We start from the raw sequence: 19,651 nt of genomic DNA on the forward strand, positions 1-19,651 counted from the left end.
GAGCCTGCAACTTTTGTTGCAAAAAGCTCGACATAGGAATAGTGATCCGGCGGCGGCGGTGTTAGCTCACTTCTTAAAAGCTTTATATTTCAGAAGGTGGAAGACCTGGATGCTTCATACTTTGTATATAGATGCTTCATGTAACGAAGTTTCCGTCAGTCACATGTCCAATGTCCTTGACCTCATTTTCATGGTTCAGTGACCACTTGAAAAAAAAGTTCAAATTTTTTGTAATGTTGAATTCTCTCTTATTATAAGTAATAGGATAACCATATTTGGTATGTGCGTACCTTGCAAGGTCCTCATGTCTGTCAGACAGTTTTCACTTGACCTCAACCTCATTTCATGGATCAGTGATCAAGGTTAAGTTTTGGTGGTCAATTCCATATCTCTCATACTATATGCAATAGGTCTACTATATTTGTTGTATGGAATGATGGTAAGGTGTACATGTCTAGCGGGCAGATGTCATGTGACCTTGACCTCATTTTCTTGGTTCAGTGGTCAAAGTTAAGTTTTTTAGTTTTGGTCTTTTTATCTAATACTGTATGCCATAGGTCAACTATATTTGGTGTATGGAAATATTTTATGATCTTTATGTCAGTCGCACAGGTTTTATTTGACCGTGACCTCATTTTCACGGTTCATTGCACAGTGTTAAGTTTTTGTGTTTTGGTCTATTTTTCTTAAACTATAAGTAATGGGTCAACTATATATGTTGTATAGAAGCATTGTTAGCTGTACATGTCTGCCTGGCATGGTTCATCTGACCTTGACCTCATTTTCAAGGTTCTTTGGTCTTTGTTTAGTTATCTTGGTTAATGTTAAGTTTATGAGACAGTTGTAATAAAACTAAGCTTTATACTTAGGACTATCAACATAATATCAATGATTAGTGTAGAAGGCGAGACATTTCAGCGTGTGCACTCTTGTATTCCAATGGGGCTATGGTTGTGCACTATATTATTTTAAATTATGTACAATTCAAATAGTCCTTGATTTTGGTGCAACTTTGTCATTTTACTGAATTCACTTTTATTTTAAATTTATGGCTATAAAACCAATATCTATACTACTAAAAGAAGAGAATGATTTCATTGAGCAGCAACTGATCTGAAACCATACATAGTTGGAAATATTTGTGAATTGATGTATAAATGTAGTGTTTTTTACTTCTTTAATTTGTCTTTCAAGCAATTTTTTTTCCACATATAATGCCAATTTTGAGAAAATATATCGAAATTCACAGACCTTATTGATCCGAGTCTTACACACTTTTGTGCATGCTCAGTCGACATATTGCCCGCATAATCCTTGGGTGTTTACTAATTTTTATTTTTTTTCCAACCATAATTCAAAAGACATATAGTATTAAACCCACAGCCATGTTGAGACAGCACACTAGACAATGTCACTACCTGTACTTCTCTCTGTTCTATGACATTGTCACGATAGTGTTAAACCCACAGCTATGCTGAAACAGCACACAAGACAATGTCACTACCTGTACTGGTAATTGTTCTATTATATTGTCATGATTGTGTAAACCCACAGCTATGCTGAAACAGCACACAAGACAATGTCACTACCTGTACTGGTAATTGTTCTATTATATTGTCATGATTGTGTAAACCCACAGCAATGCAGACACAACACACTAGACAATATTACTACCTGTACTTGTCATTGTTCTCTGACATTTTCATGATTGTTTTAAACCACAGCCATGCAGAGACAGCACACTAGACAATGTCCACTACCTGTACTTGTCATCTTTCTATGCTATTGTCATGATAGTATTAACCCTCAGCCATGCAGAGACAGCACACTAGACAATGTCACTACCTGTACTTGTCACCGTTCTATGATATTGTCATTATTGTGTAAAACCACGGCTTTGCAGAGACAGCACACTAGACAATGTCACTACCTGTACTTGTCACCGTTCTATGATATTGTCATTATTGTGTAAAACCACGGCTTTGCAGAGACAGCACACTAGACAATGTCACTACCTGTACTTGTCACCGTTCTATGATATTGTCATTATTGTGTAAAACCACGGCTTTGCAGAGACAGCACACTAGACAATGTCACTGCCTGTACTTGTCATCGTTGATATTGTCATGATTGTGTAAAACCATGGTCATGCAGAGACAACACATTAGACAATGTCACTACCTGTACTTGTCACCGTTCTATGATATTGTCATTATTGTGTAAAACCACGGCTTTGCAGAGACGGCACACTAGACGATGTCACTACCTGTACTTGTCACCGTTCTATGATATTGTCATGATTGTGTAAAACCATAACCATGCAGAGACAGTCCACTAGACAGATCTAGACAATATCACTACCTGTACTTGTCATTGTTCAATGATATTGTCATGATAGTGTTAAACTACGGCTTTGCAGAGACAGCACACTAGACAATGCTAATACCTGTACTTCTCTCTGTTCTATGACATTGTCATGATAGTGTAAAACCACGGCTATGCGGAGACAGTCCACGAGACAATGTCCACTACCTGTACTTGTCATTGTTCAATGATATTGTCATGATAGTGTAAAACTACGGCTTTGCAGAGACAGCACACTAGACAATGTCACTACATGTTGACTTGAGAGAATTAACGAATTATACTCAGAACTTTCGATACATTATTCGTCTCAAATTTGGCAAATGTTGACTTTTTGGTATCTCAGTGAAGCGATTTTAAAAATATGATTTCCTTATAGGATTCAATAAACCCATTTATGCACCCCTGTTCAATTAGCGGTAAACTTCAGAAAAAAAGTTGAATAATCGTATTTTAATCCCTATATCTATGATGAGTTTATTCCTAACAGTCTGGAATGATTTGGGAGTTTAAGAAATTAAAAAAATGCCTTTGACATCTATTATGCTGTAGACCAAGTAGATTTACTAACATCTCAAGTGCGAGACAGAGTTGTGTTTCTTTACTTACCAAATTGCTATTAGCGTTCAGAACTCTAAATTAGAGTATTATACAATGTCAATGTTTATTTTCAACTCTTTCGAGCTCTTTTAATTTTTAACCACACGAAAAATAAACCACTGGAGAATAAAGCACAATAGTGGAATAATTACATATTCAATACAAAACTACAAATAATTAAGGATTGAAAAAAAAGTGTCAATATGTTTGTATATAAAGAAAGTATTCTGTACGTCAAGAATATACCAATTTCCAAAACCAACCAATTGGATTTGTTGTTTATTTGTTCTCGTCCTGAAAATGAATAAAATATTTGAGTAAAGAACAAGTCATTATTCGTTGTTTAACTCGTGTTAAAATTTTGAGAATTTATGAAATTGGCGAAAAGCACCATAAAAGTCGGTTAGTAGATGTTTAATGACTTTTTTAAATTTTTCAAGACAAGCAATAAACAAGACTATTTGAATAAATCTTATATAATATAGAAAGGTTATGCTCGGCTCGTTTGATTTGTGTTGCTCTTCGATTTCGACTGGTGCCGCACAGAATAACAGCCGTCAAATTTTCGTTGTGTGGCGACGTTCGGCAATTTCCAACGTCATAAGCATATCTATGTGACATGCACACGTCACATACATCATTAGATACAGCAACAGCCGGACGGTGGTATACCATTAGTCTTAGGGTAAGATAAACAAATAAATCGAGCAAGGTGCAAACAAAGAAAGAGAGAGAGCAAGTCATTTTTCTCAATACTTTTTTATTTATTTTTTTAACGAATAGTTTATATGTGAATTTAAGAAGAAAGTCAATAAAAAGCTAATTTAAGTACACATGCATGCTTTAGGTTCTTAATTGTTGGGTGTCATTAAAATTTTAAATATCTTTTGTATGTTTATTTACACTTGTCTCTAAGGTGACAACTTATGTTACGGTGCTTTCAAACATTAATATATGTTTATCAAATATTTACTTTTATGATATTTGATCATAAAAGTATATGATGTTTAACGTACAAATAAAACTGTTCGTGTATACCGCTTTCAAGTAAAGAATAAGGACACATATAGGTATTATTTCAGAGAAAAATAGAACTATTGTTTGATATCAACAATGACATTTTTGTTAATAAATTGCATTATTCATATATTTTATTTTTATCGACTGACTCATTTTCTTCAATTTAAACAGGAACATATATATGTTAGATATACTGTTCCCAGATTTAAACAACAGAACAAAATCCTGAAAAGGATAGTCAGTGAAACTTGCAATGTAATATATTTAATCCGCAATGCACTTGAACCGATATAGGGATTACTGACTATTTGGATGGGTACCCTGTGTTGTGGACCTAATTTAGGTCCCAATGTATAGTCATATTGCCTCCCTCAATAAAACTGACCCTCAAAGATTAACTTCTTAAATGTATACAGATATACAGGATAATTTCGAATAATTGAAACAATAAAATATTTTTATATTTCTCAAACATTTATTGAAGTGGTGAAACTAGGGTTTCTCCTCACGAAAATTATTACGAGTCTATTATAAAGGGATATCTATACGAGTTTTTGTTGCAGACATATCTACTGTGACATATCTGCATAATTTTACTCTTGTCCTGAATACGACATGAAATACTTGCCACTTGTCAATCAATTATTTATTGAAGTCTTCATATTTACACCTATGTGTCTGAGGTTTATTAATAAAGCATTGTCTATTGTCTAGAAGTTTATAGAAAAGTTTTTGTGTTGAATTGCTATTTTATTGACGTTTGAACAACATATCCTTTTACTCACATCAAATATTCATATGCATTTAATATATAATTGATTTTTATTTTCAATTATTATTTACCAATTGTTATGTGAAATTTCTAAAGCTAAATGAAAGTTTCCTGTTTGACAATTATATTGATTCCGTCTAGTTTTTACTCAAATTATCAATTAACTAGATTGATCCGTGAACTGCGGAATATAGTGTAATTTCCATAAACTGTAAAACATTTCCTTTTATGCGCTTTGATAACGCGGCTAATTAGTAACACAGGTTTTTGCTTTACGACATTTTTACTGTTAGTTTATGTCTTAAAGAATCAATGAATCCGACTACAGTCAAATATAGGATGTCAATTATTTTGATTATCTCTGATGTCATTTCATGTTGTATGGTACTAGTATATGAAATTATTTACGATATTTAATTAATTTCAGCTATAAATTGTTTCTCCTTTGTGGTGGGTTATATCCAAAACATATAAAACTCCTACCGAGGTAACAAATTGTCCTTAACAATGGTATGCGTATGATGTGTAAAGCGATGAGCTTTGCAACAAAATCTGATACACTGTCTCGCATCAAAATACACTCAGTCGTGCTCCATTCAGTCTGGCATTTGATTGATTGTTGTATCATTAACGTTCAGTGGCAAACATTTCATGCATATCAGGACGAGAACAATTTCAAATTCAATGCAATATGTAGTGTTTGTAAATTGTGTCAAACAAAATTTGGACTTAAACTTCGACTGCCACTGAAAAATGAAGATATGATGGCTCTGGAGAAATTGTTTACCTGGCAAGGCTATCTCCCGACTTCCAAAGTGAGGGGTTATTGCAAGGGTCCGTTCTCTAACACGTCTTAAATATGGAAATTGGATAAAACGCTCCTATTCGAACAGGACACGGTTGCGTTTTCATACATTCAGCACAGTCACGTTTATTTATTGCATCTTTACAAATGCTTGACATTATTCAGTATATTTTACAAATCCCGTTGTCTGTTACATGTTTAATAACATGTATGTTTATCAGTTTATATGAATTTGATTACAATATAGATACCTTTATGATATGATCTACAATTATTCGGTTGTTTATATAACCTTTAAAACGGTGGTTTCTTCTTTGGTGTATTTTTTTTAAATCATCAAAACAGGCGTTCTATAACAATAGCTTTTATTAAAACATTCACATCAGGATTGTCAGTGTAGATTAATATCGTGTAGATTTTATTCAGATATGTTTAAAAATTACATATTCTTTCACAAGTTTTAATTTTATTTCTTAAACCTTTTGAATGGTAAGAGGGCACAGGTTATAGACATTACAATTAATTATAAACAATTTGTTTTTCTCACGGTTGCCAAATATATATACGATGGAATACATGTAGATCAGTTTTAGATATTGACATTGGAACTAATTTAAGTCCTTTTGTCTGAATCCATATATAGATTGAACTAACTTCAAAATTATTTTGTCATAGTTCACATGTACAAGGTTAACCAAATATGCATAAATGTCTGGCCTGCGTGATAATTACTAACAAAAAAGTGTTGAAACTCTAAGGTCAAACCATATTTCAAGACTAATAAGTTAACATAAGTAACAACAGTTTGTAATTGGGTGTCCAAACATGAGAAATCTCAAATGACACATGAGTGACGGACACGTCCGCTTTATAATGGACAGATAGACTAAACAAAATTAACAAAGTCAATGTCAAGACCTAACTATTCTATGTAAAAAAAATATCAACGGAAAACAATTATGTCAGACAACAGTCAAAGACAACCACTGGATGCCACGATTATTGTGTTAGACCGGCATATAAAAAACGATTAATTAAATCACAAATTATAGACTGAACTAAATGATGTATCCAAAATAATACTGCAAAGGCACCAAATGCCACACATGTGCACATGTGTGGAAAACGCATGTGATACACATGATTCGCGCATGTAATCATGCGTTTCACATTTGGTTTCATGCGTATTAAAACACGCATGTGATGCACTTGTGACACATGTGTGGTATTTTTGCGCTAGTTGTATAACTATTTCAAAGTGCATCAATTTAACGTTGAAATCAAATAATTTCAAAACGCTTTTCCTTTTCTCCCATCCAGCTTTGATTAAGTTTTTTGTAAGTGGTTACGGGTGCCTACTAATCATGCGGACAGTAAACTTAAACACCATATACAAATGTTTTAAAATCCTTGAATCCTTGCCGTGGCAGCATTCGATACAAAAAACATCGCTATCCAAAACGCCTACAGCCGTATATTAAAGGGTTCAGGGAGGGGATAGCGTGAGTCGTGATACAATAAAAGTCTAAAATGTCAGACAAAATCCTGGTCAAAAGTGAAACGGACTACTGGTTGATCCATCGTTGCTTGCTTTTAAGACAACTAGTATAAAAATAAAAAAGCATGCGCATTTACAATGATCACAGTTTACAGTAAATAAAACAGGTTTGGTACTGTATGATTGGTCGTTCCGGATGTAGGAAGAAAACTTGACTGGCAATTGAAATAAGGATAGGGGCAAAATATTCGGGTTGCAACAGGCTACTTTAGGATATCTCAGAAAGTTGTAGGAATCCATAACGTCCAACAAGCCAAGTACCTCCTTACGCGTGACATCTTATTTGACGTGTCCTCCCCAATCAGACGTGTCTGCAATTTTGCATCTCACAAACGGATGGATACTCTACACTGTAGCAAGGGTTTTACTTACGGGGGCAAGTCCAGGAAAGACCATATGTTTTGGCCTTTTATAAGCGACTATACAGTATGGATTTTTCTCATTTTTGATTGATTGTTGGTTGCTTTACGCCGCATTAGCACAAAAAGGCTATATCGCGGCGATCTCATTTTTGAAGGCCGTACAGTTGCCTCAGTATAATTGCTTATATCCACTTCATTTAAACTTTGGCAGATAGTTGTATCATTGGCAATCATACCCCATCTCCTATTTTTTATTTATTTATATACCCCAATATACCATTTAAGTTAAAAAAAAAAAAAAAAAGACGAACAGCCAAGCAGCAGTTAATTTATAGTTAAAAGACAATCACATATCAGCACAAAAATAGCAGACTATCGCATGTTTTTGAGTGCTTTACAAAATGTATGTTTATTTCCTTATCAGCTAATTTCAAACTAACTATGTGACATGCAGCCACAGTTCGGTATAAAAATCATTCAATTACAGCTTTCATTTTATTTTTTACTTTCAGTCTGATTTATTTAAATATTTTGAGGAAGGATTGATATATGTCGAATAAAATTTAAGGAGATCAAAGCGTTACAAATACAGGTAAATTTGGAGGCGCACTTAAAGGGCAAACAATAATCATATATTGAAATCAATGATAAAATTCTTTTAACCAAGTTAATAAGCCTTTCATTATAGAAACTTTTAACAGTTGTAAATTGTTAGTTCATTTTTTCATTAAATTTACAGGTGTCAGGCGACTTGAACCTGTGAAATACCTGTATTTATATTGATGCATGACGTCACATTAATGTGGCCTTCCTAGAGACAGCCTGTAGCTTCTCTAGTTACCGTATTAATGGCGGTATGGAAAAATAGATGATCAACTTTTATATTAGGATTAACAACTAATAGAGTGAGTATATTTTTACCCAATTTATTTATTTTTTTATTCTTTTTTTTTTCATTGATATTTTACTTTAACATTGCTTGCAAGTTCAATTAGAGCAACTCTACTGACCCTTTAAATTGTATTGGTCATTGTCGATAATACCTTCAAGATTTTGAAATATAATCATATAAAAATTTGTCTGATAACTTTAACGAGTCGTTAAGATGGTCTCAGTACACAACATTTGAATAGGTTGTGACATGTATGATTCCTTGATATAGGACAAGATTAACATCTTAATTGCATTTGTTGACTAATTAAATGATAAAATCAAAGTACTTAGTTGACTATTAAAGAGATATAAATTTTGTCTTTTCAACTGTTTTACTTCGTGGGAATATAAGAAATATTGATGGACATAGAATTAATTGGCTGATTTAGAGGGACGGTCCACTTTATGCCATGTGAAAACTTAAAAAAAATATGCACATGTATGCAAATGTCAGTTTTTTCGATAAAAAAAGTGTTCCCTTAAGAAAATCTTGGATCCCGCGTGAGCATTGTAAGTAAACATTTGCTTATAATTTCTCAATTATAAAATATTTTATTCAGCATCAATAGAAACTGTTGTTTTAGTACTCTTTAATTTATATAATTAACGATATTCCTGACGAAAAGTCTATCTAAAGTTATTATTTAAGTCCCTCACATTCTTTTTCATATTAACAAGAACAGACTGGATTGATTTTGTATATGTTTAACACAGAAAGTTTAAAGAACGATGTAATTTATTATCCATTATCAAAACTCTACCATTTAATCCGGTCCATATTATGTCAGAATACAGAAATCAAGTTGTTTTTAAGTTGCGTGAAATTATATCTAAATTATTCATACACACGTAAAGTATTCAATGAACGAGCTTTCGGAGATTATACATAGAAGTAAGTGATAAAGTTGTACTAATTGGAAATACAACATGCTCAAATTAGCAGTGGTCACGAGAGAAGTAAAGTTAGGTCCCTGGTGACTTTTTTACTGATATTTATCAAACAGATTAATTGCTTATTCAATTAAAAGGTAAGAAGACAACCTGGTGAGGGTCTAGCTTTTTTGGACAAAGAAAACCATTGTCGAACAATTTTTATATGATTTAAGAAGATGCGAAATCAGATGAGGTGAACACCGGAGGTTTCCTTTTCCTTCTTTTAACACATCGACATTGTGGTAGCTCTTTCTGTTCATCAAAGAAGGAGCTGCCCTCGGTATCCAAGTAGTTCATCTTCAGCCATGACTTATATATCTATACTAAGGTTGTGGGCTGGAGACTTGTATATCTATACTAAGGTTGTGGGCTGGAGACTTATATATCTATACTAAGGTTGTGGGCTGGAGACTTATATATCTATACTAAGGTTGTGGGCTGGAGACTTATATATCTATACTAAGGTTGTGGGCTGGAGACTAATATATCTATACTAAGGTTGTGGGCTGGAGACTTGTATATCTATACTAAAGTTGTGGGCTGGAATCCCACTCGAAGCAAGGTGCGTTCGATTCCGATCTTAATTGACTAGGATTGCCAGTGATTCTTTACGGAAATTTCGACTTCCTCCGCATTCCGGCTTCCTCCGACCAAGGAGGTTAAATTATATCAAATGTTCCGACAATAAAACTGACATAGTCATGTGTGCTGAAATGGCGTTAAACGCTATCTACTAATCATTTAGAAATCAAAGATATGACGGATATTATAGTTCTTAGTTTTTATATGAACAGTATGGTATATTTTCTCATCATGTTTATATCATTATACAGTCGGTGATCTCTTTCATTTTCATTTTTTCCATACATTTTCTTGCTAAAAATTGGAAGAGTGAGGGGGAATAAAACATAGCAGCCCGGAATCTTCCCATCCCGGCTATATCCTCTAAAAAATTGGTTTTAATTTCCCAGGAAATCACCTGAAAATTCAAACTAAAGAAAAGTTAGTTATGATTGATTGATTGATTGATTGTTATTTGCCATACTTCCAGTGGCAAATATTTCATGAATGTTCATAAATAACGTTAAGATATGTAAATCGACCGGGATAAAATGGCGAGAACTATGACTGCCTATTGAAAATGAGGTAAAAGAAGCTTAGCCTTGTAGCAAACAACATTGGAAACCCTCAAACAGTTATTGCAATGGTTCTAAGCGTGTAGAGACCTGGCTCTCTCTCTCTCATCGGAATTAACCTCCCAAATCTGACTGGTCGTGTCTGTGAATTTAGAAAGAAGACATTATCTTGTTTCGAGAGCGCAGAAACTAGCTAAACGCTGGTTAAATAGTTCTGCTACATAGACATACAAAAATAAAGAACACACAAGCTAGAGAAATTTAAGAAGTAACTTGATGTTTTATGCAGTTAAACTATATACTTGATTATTTATCACGTGTCATTATAGCTTTTCTATAACAAGAGGTACGACAATTGTGACAAACTGTGTCAGTGACATTTACAACATAATTTTAAACCACCCAAAATAGAACTAATCATCATTTTGTATGCATTGTTCATGTATCGCAACGTTTCCAAATTATCTGAAAAATTTAGTGTGCATTTCTTTCTAACACAAACGATGCAAACGGCTAAGCGCAAATGTTTTGATCATTTGTTTCTAACATACGTTTGCAAAGTTTACACTCGCTAAAAATGCGTCTACAGTTTGTAGTTCGTCGTTTGTTAGAACAAACGCTACATTTGTTTCTAACTTCACCCTGATTAAACGATGTATTTGATTTTACATTTATAAAAAGTCTGTTTATCAACATGTGCATGCATTATTGAAAGTTCAAACAGGGTCAGTAAACACTGATTAAACGATGTATTTGTTTCTACATTTGTAGCGTTTATATCATTATATCATTATTATGGCCGCATTTCTTTAAACGTTGTGTCGCGTTTGTTGCTGTTTTCTAAACGCTACATAAGTAGAAACAAATACATCGTTTAATTTAAGTCTTTAATGACCCTGTTTGAACTTTCAATGAATCATGCACATGTTGTTGGTAAACGGACTTTTTTACAAACGTAGAAACAAATAATTCGTTAAATCAGGTTGAAGTCAGAAACAAATCCAGCGTTTGAACTAACAAACGACAAACGACAAACTGCAGACGCATTTTTAGCGTTTACATAGTTTGTCAAAGTTTATGTAAACTTTGCAAACGTATGTTTGAAAGAAATGATCAAAACATGTGCGCGCTTAGCCGTTTTCATCGTTTTTGTTAGAAAGAAATGAACCCACAGTCAGTTAGAAAACAAGAACAAACGCCATACAACGTTTACAAAATTTTGGTTAGAAAGAAATGCACTCTAAATATTCGAGACTATTTGTTTGTAAAAAGAAATGAGTACCGTCTCTGAAGCTTTCAATGAGGTTTTTGCATACAAAAGAGTTTTTTTCTAAATTTTTCATTTATCAAATGTTTAAAAGAATAGATAGCGGTCAAACACAACTACTTGTATCTAGTGATAGAGTTGTTTCCTGTACAAGCAAAGTGTGTTATTATTATTAACATCACACATATAAGTGTGTTATTATTATTAACATCACACATATAATGTGCGTTTCCATTGACAACTGAAACAAAATTAAACAAGAAAATACAACACAATTGAAATAAGAAAAGCAATATGCAATTGTGAACGAGAATGAATACAAAACATTCTAATTTCTATTTCAAGTGTTATCACAATAGAATGTTTGCAAATTATTGATTCCAGTTGCCATGGAAACATTAACAGTGACACAATGTTGTATTATCAAAGACAGGAAAAGCCATCTGTATATTGAAATTTAAATCCTTTTGAACACTATCTTTTTGATTTATCATCGCAAATTCCAGAAAATCGAAGGAAATAATTGATTTCTTTAATCCACTGTGACAAATTATATCTTTGTTGTTATGGATAAACTGTTGATTTTACAATGCAAACGCTCTTTAGTGCAGGTGAATTTTAACCTATTCGTGAATCTGGTTCTAGAATTAAGCGTTTTATCCCTGTATCTTGAAAGGCAGCACATTTTGCAAATACCATTCGTTGAGCTTAAGTAAAATGTTTTTATTTTGAGAATGAACCTCAATTGATAATATGGATTAATCACAAATAATTTTCCCATCTGACTTGTCACTATCTGATATTTGAATCTAGAACAATGACAAAATCGAGGACATTTGTACAATGCTCAAGTGCAATGTCTATGGGACGACATTTGTACAATGCCCTAGTTCAATATCTATGAGATGACATTTGTATAATGCTCTAGTGCAATGTCTATGGGATGACATTTGTATAATGCTCTACTACGTTGTCTATATGGGATGACATTTTTATAATGCTCTATTACGCTGTCTATTATGCCATTTGTATAATGCTCTAGTGCAATATCTACGGAATGGCATTAGTATAATGATCTATTGCAATGTCTATGAGATGAAATTTGTATAATGCTCTAGTGCAATGTCTATGGGACGACATTTGTATAATACTCTAGAACAGTGTCTATTAGATGACATTTGTATAGTGCTCTAGTGCAATGTAAATTTGATGACATTTGTACAATGCTCAAGTGCAATGTCTATTTGATGATATTTGTATAAAGCTCTTGTACAATATCTATGAGATGACATGTGCATAATGCTCTTGAACAATGTCTATGATGTGAAATTTGTATAATGATCTAATGTAATGTCAATGAGGTGTCATTTGTATAATGATCTAGTACGTTGTCTGTTGGATGGCATTAGTATAATGCTCTAGTGCAATGTCTATGAGATGACATTTGTATAATGCTCAAGTGCAATATCTATGAGATGACATATGTATAATGCTCAAGTGCAATATCTATGAGAGGACATTTGTATAATGCTCTAGAACAATGTCTATGAGATGACATTTGTATAATGCTCAAGTGCAATGTTTTTGAGATGACATGTGCATAATGCTCTAGAACAATGTCTATGATGTGAAATTTGTATAATGATCTAATGCAATGTCAATAAGATGACATTTGTATAATGATCTAGTACGTTGTCTGATGGATGGCATTAGTATAATGCTCTAGTGCAATGTCTATTTGATGAAATTTGTATAACGCTCTAATGCAATGTCTATGAGATGACATTTGTATAATGCTCAAGTGTAATATCTATGAGATGACATTTGTATAATGCTCAAGTTCAATATCTATGAGATGACATTTGTATAATGCTCAAGTGCAATATCTATGAGAGGACATTTGTATAATGCTCTAGAACAATGTCTATGAGATGACATTTGTATAATGCTCAAGTGCAATGTTTTTGAGATGACATGTTTATGATGCTCTAGTACAATGTCTAATTGGTGACAATTTGATAATGTTCTAGTGCAGTGTCTATGATATATCATCGGTATGATGCTTCAGTGCAATATCTTTTAGATGGTAGTTGTATAATTATGTAGTGCAGTTGTCTATGAGATGAAATTTGTATAATGCAGTAGTACCCATGCGTTTTGTTTAAGGCCTTGGATCGTATCTAAATTTATCAAACAAAAACCTGTGTAAAAAGAAACCAAGTAAATGATTTTTCTTTGTCTTTCTATGCATCATGAGGAGACCTTCTTTATAATTGAAGAAGCATCTCAACTAAAAGTAGTTACTGCTTCTGGAATATCATCTTTTCTTCGGTGTAAAAAAAAATGAATCTACTTTCTGTTTGGCGAAGGGGTGAAACGAACCTTTTTTTTAAAGTCGAATTTGTCACATAAATATTCCTCTCCACACATATTTATAAAAGCTGATAAAACTTGATTATTTAAATCTACTTCAGATTTTTAAAGTGCCATATCAAAATAAAATTATGTCATGGTTAAGTTTTTTTGTTACTTTACGAACTTTTAGAAACGTTAACAATGATACTGATTTGTAAAAATCTAAGCTAATTTTAAATTTCATATTTAAATAGTTCGTAGGTATAAATAGTATTATTGGATGCAACATGCATGATTTCATTGAAAGTTTAAACTGATAAATAAAAATGTCATTTAAATGTTTATGGTCCTTCATAGCAACAACACACATACGGATTTAAAAGCTGCTCTCAATGTAAGTGTCCGCTTTTTGACTTTTATAAAGTAAAATTAATACCTACAAATGGGTTTAAATATTTATTGATCTGCAAATATTTGATTTTACATAGCAAACATGAAATATGGTTAAAATATACGTATGTAATGAGCTGTTACTTCAAGTAATTAGTTTCATGAAAAAAAATTCTTGTTTGCAATTCCCTAATATTTTGAAAAACCTATTTATTTAGTCCTGTCTATATTAAGTATATATATTGAAATTCAGGTGCGTAATGATATACAATGATAGTTTTTAATGGATACTTTTGTTGAATCTACAATGTCCTGCACTTTTTATAATATTTGATCTGGCTAACGGTGTACAAACATAAATGTATGTGTACATTTGGAGGTTTTGAAACACTTTTTGGGGTACTTGATTTTCTCTTTACAGATTCACAATTCTTAACAACTTGGATTTCATAAATATGATAAATCGCATATATCTGCTTTCAAAGACTTTTCAACCTTCAAACTTCAAACGCTCAGTTTATAGCATCTACTATCAAATAAATCTTACGTGAATTTTAAGTGTTTTATTTTGTTTGTTTGTTTGTTTTGTTTATTTTTATGGTTTCCAATCTTATGTCTGGTGAAGGTTTTTGATTTGTAACAAATTATCTGCTCTACCATGCAGTTGACACAAACCTGCTTCAGTGCCATATTCAATTATGTTTTCTTATTCAAATCTGTACAAATCACAGTATTAAAGCGTTTTCGTCAGAAAAAAAAGGAGGATTGTGGCTTTTTCCAAATATCATAGTTGAACAAAATAATTTTCGCTTTTGAACTTGGAATAAAGTTTTTCGTTTGGATCAAATACTCTATCATAACTTGTGTATCTACGTTTTGATCGTGTTGAATATACACGAAGTACTAATGTGTCCCTTGGAGTCAATACATATATACCTTGTCTAGAAAATAAGTTCATTTAGTCTATATAGAAGATGATCCAACGACAAGAAATCTAAAGTTTGTAAACGCATTGTCCAAGTGTTTGTGCGCTAAACGAGGTGTTAACAGGTCGTTCTGATACAGAAGTCTTTCATACATGAATAGGGAACCAATTGGTATACCAAAGTTCATTTAGTGGAAGGTTCATTAGTCAAAAAATATACTTTACTATGCATCCAAGCTTTATTACGGACTATGAAATATGATAGGAAAAGATATCTGCAAAGTATTAAATAAGATTCGCATAACATTTGAGAATTTTTAATGTTTACCGTTTATAAGCTACCCTTTTAAATTTAAAGAAAGGTTCGATTAATTCACACACTGAATAGAACAGGCGTAAATTTAATTTGATTCTTTGATATTTGGCAAATTACCAAAGATATACTATATTTAAGGCGATTTTAATTCACAATTATATTAAAAGTCTGATGTGTATTTTTCAGATTTTAACCTGAAACAATGATAAATAGCTGAAAGGAACTTAGACGGTCAAAATGAGTGCAAGAAGAAAGAAAAAGGACGAGAAACCGCCTCCTGCTATAGGACCAGGTAGTAAGATCATTTCCTTACCCGATCCTTTGAAGAAGCATGTGAAACGAGTAGGAGATACTAAGAAAGTCCATCTTAAATTTGGTAACTGTAACTACAAGTCATTGCCAATAGAAATTTATAACAATGAAGAACTTAGTCAGCTGACCGTACGCTTTACAGCGGAAAATAATCGCATGAAGAGATTACCGAAGGCAGTTTCAGCGCTCGAAAATCTCGAATACATAGACATTGAAAATAATGCGTTGACTGCTTTTCCGGGCTCCGTAGCCAAATTGAAGAAATTACAAATCTTAAAAATTGAAAATAATGATATCAAGAAATTGCCGCCATCGATACATAAAGCAACAGGACTTAATAAACTATTTGCATCAAACAATAGAATCAGAGCTCTACCAAAAAGTATCGGCAAGTCAACGGCTACATACGTGGATGTTTCTGGTAATCTAATTAAATCGTTTAAAAAGGGTGTGTATGAAATGACGGCAGAGATCAATCTTTCGGACAACAGACTGACAGAAATGCCGCCAGCAACCGTAAAGAAGCCGAATATCCAAAAAATGATTCTCTCTAATAATGGAATATCATACATACCAGAAAACATTGACAAACTTCAGAGGCTGACTTGGCTTGATTTGTCAAACAATGCCCTTCAAGAGCTACCAGCACAATTAGGTGGCATCAAATTCCTACATTTTTTGGATTTGAGCAATAATAATATTAAAAATCTACCAGAAGAGATTTGTAACTTAGGATATGCACTAGACACTCTCAATATTGGGAACAACGAGATACCATTACTACCACATGACATGGCTAAACTGAAAAAGTTGCGCGTGTTTCATGCACAAAACAACCAGGTTGAGTACTTACCCGAGGGTATCCGAGAGTTACCGTGTCTTAACATTTTAGACGTTTCACATAACAATTTAAATTCGATGAAATTTGCTGTTTATTTAAAACAGCTTGAATCTTTGAACATTTCTAAGAACCAAGTTGAAGTGATTCCGGTTGAAATCGATCATATGAAATCTTTAGTAGCGCTGGATATTTCTTGGAATAAGATCAGAGAACTTCCAGATTCAGTAGGGAATGTGAAGACAATGAAATCTTTAAATATAGCCGGTAATAAACTTCTGATGTTGCCTGAAACTCTAGGACAAGAACAGGTTCTCACTTTCTTGGATATATCCAACAACAAACTTACAGCCATCCCGCACGATCTGCGCAAACTTAGAAACCTTGAAACGTTTAAACTAAATAACAACGAGGTCGCTGCGATACCAAGATCAATTGACTTTCTATATCAACTACGTTCATTGAATGCTGCAAGCAATGGTATAACAGAGTTGAATGTACCTAAAACTTTGACATCTTTGGACTTGTCAGATAACCCATTGACAATAAATCCATCAGATCTACGTTCAGCTTTAGTTGTCATTGGCGACAAGGATCATTTACGTAATATTACCTCACTTACGTTATGCAAATTAGGCATGGAAGAAATTCCACCAGCGATATTTAACATGAGGTGCCTGAAACATTTGGACGTATCAGAAAACTCAATCAGGAGTATCACAGATGTATGCAAGCTTAAATCTTTGGAATCGGTAAATGCAAACCAAAATGAGTTAACAGCTGTACCCTCAAAGATTGGAACCATGATCAAACTGGAAAAACTAACTGTATCAAACAATGGTATTACGGAATTCCCGCCCTCTGTTGTAAAACTCGTGTCGTTGAATCATTTAGACATGTCTTTCAACAAGATGAGCATACTGCCGGATAATTTTGGCGACATGAACAAATTGATTTTGCTTGATTTGTCAAACAATGAGTTGGTGAATTTTCCAAAAGACCAAATTGATGTTTTTGCGTCACTGTTAAGACTCAATGTTTCAAAGAATCACATAGATGTTATGCCTATTGAGTTTCCGTACCTATACCGACTAAAAGCCCTTGAAGTTGGATGTAATGATTTGAAATCATTACCAAATGATTTGGATAAAATGAAAAATCTTGAACTTTTAGACATTTCGGATAACATTATCGAAGTTTTACCAGAGAGAATATGCAAGATGCCAGCTCTTAAGAAACTGGATTGCTCGGACAATAAGATAACTAAAGGATTTCCAAAAGCGTGGGAAAATATGCGTCAGAAAGTCACCATCACATATGATAACCAGTCATCATTCAAATCTCGGGAAGCAAGAGAAAGACCATCGGATAAGGAGGCAGAAACACAGGTCAGTCCGAAAGCAAAGAAGAAAGGTTTGGGGAAAAAGAAAGTCAGTCCTGTTGGTACTCCACCTATAAGAGTGAAATCTAAAAACATGAAGTCAGCACCTCCTTAAAGTCACAAACGTCCATTCAAAGATGTTTGAAGAGTGTAAATATATTGGACCTTTCTTAAACATTGGTCGAATATAGTAATGGGAAGCATGCTGTCTTCAGCAAGAAGAACTGAAGTTCGACTTGCGTGAATATAATGCCCTGACATTAGTGATTGTCTCGACCGTAGTTTAATAACTACAAAGTGCTAGCCGGACCGTCTAATAGATACATGTATACTCGTTCACTTTTAGTTTGCAATAGTTAACTGCAATATAATTTATATAAGTATACATTTATGCTTGATATTACAGTTAAGTTTTAGATATTTGAAGAATGAGAGGAATTTATACTCTTCTTTTTAGTCGTTAGTAATTATGTTGTGACTTCCATCAAAACATGTTTGTTGGGATGTAGTACTAATACATTGAATTACTGAAGAATATTTTAAAGCCATGATTGGCAACCTTTATAGTCTAGTCGGTGCTTTTTCGTGATCATGTTTTAACTGTTCATTTTATTCACTTCAATCCATTTAAAGCTCTAAAGATTCAGAACTTTTTTAAAGGCGAATTTCACGAAATAAAGATAGCAATCACATATGAAATTGGTGAAAAAAGCGTTATGAAAATCCCCCTTCCTTTTTGCCACGGTAACACTGTTGCCTCATTTGAAATTTTCTAAAATAAGACTCATCAACGTATTGTCTGTGCAGGGCCTTTCTATACTATACTTAGAATAGAAGGTCCCTGATCTGTGTCATCAAAGACAATGTTACGTCTATTTTCTCATCTCCTGGGTCTCTAGAGACGTTTTGTAATAACTTTGTGTTTAATCATTTTATAAAATTTTATCAAACATGAACAAAATATGAAATATTGTTAGGCCTAGTTACCCAAAGACTATTGTTATTTAATAGGTTTTTTCTGTGATACAGAAGTCTTGTAACTGGCTTCTGCTTTATTGCATTTATATTGTTATATTTTTATTACATTAAAATGATTTTTCTTCTGAGACTTCTATAATTTAACAGCAGTAAACACAAGATATACTTCATTTGTGGATTTAAAAAAGTTTACTCGATACCATGGATCGTTTAAAGAGGGATAACTAGTACTTTTAGAATATTTTTGTTCTATAAAGTCAGATGAGGTTATTTCCCTTGTGATATACTTGATACAACCATACGAATTCATTGTTCATTATAATGTTTTAGTTATCGATCTTCTTTATATCATATTTTATCCACGAAGAGACGCAAACATACATGTACCCTTTTTCATTGCAATCGT

At 33.1% G+C, this 19,651-nt stretch overlaps 1 protein-coding gene across 4 annotated transcripts; it reads left to right on the forward strand.

Annotated features, from left to right (window-relative positions):
• The first annotated feature begins 3,583 nt into the window (after positions 1 to 3,583).
• LOC139517550 (leucine-rich repeat protein lrrA-like) lies at positions 3,584 to 19,373 on the forward strand. 4 transcript variants are annotated; one of them, XM_071308750.1, is made up of 3 exons: positions 3,584 to 3,649; positions 8,221 to 8,386; positions 15,923 to 19,373. In XM_071308750.1, exon 3 carries the CDS (start codon positions 15,974 to 15,976, stop codon positions 18,380 to 18,382), a length of 2,409 nt encoding a protein of 802 aa, XP_071164851.1. In that variant the 5' UTR covers positions 3,584 to 3,649; positions 8,221 to 8,386; positions 15,923 to 15,973; the 3' UTR covers positions 18,383 to 19,373. The 4 variants fall into 4 exon arrangements, with proteins under 4 accessions (XP_071164851.1, XP_071164853.1, XP_071164854.1 ...); XM_071308752.1 differs by lacking the exon at positions 8,221 to 8,386 and having other exon boundaries at positions 3,632 to 3,649; XM_071308753.1 differs by lacking the exons at positions 3,584 to 3,649; positions 8,221 to 8,386 and adding an exon at positions 8,560 to 8,924.
• The last annotated feature ends 278 nt before the right edge of the window (positions 19,374 to 19,651 follow it).

The sequence above is a fragment of the Mytilus edulis genome, chromosome 3 (genome assembly GCF_963676685.1).
Source record: "Mytilus edulis chromosome 3, xbMytEdul2.2, whole genome shotgun sequence".
Classification (NCBI taxonomy): Eukaryota; Metazoa; Mollusca; class Bivalvia; order Mytilida; family Mytilidae; genus Mytilus; species Mytilus edulis.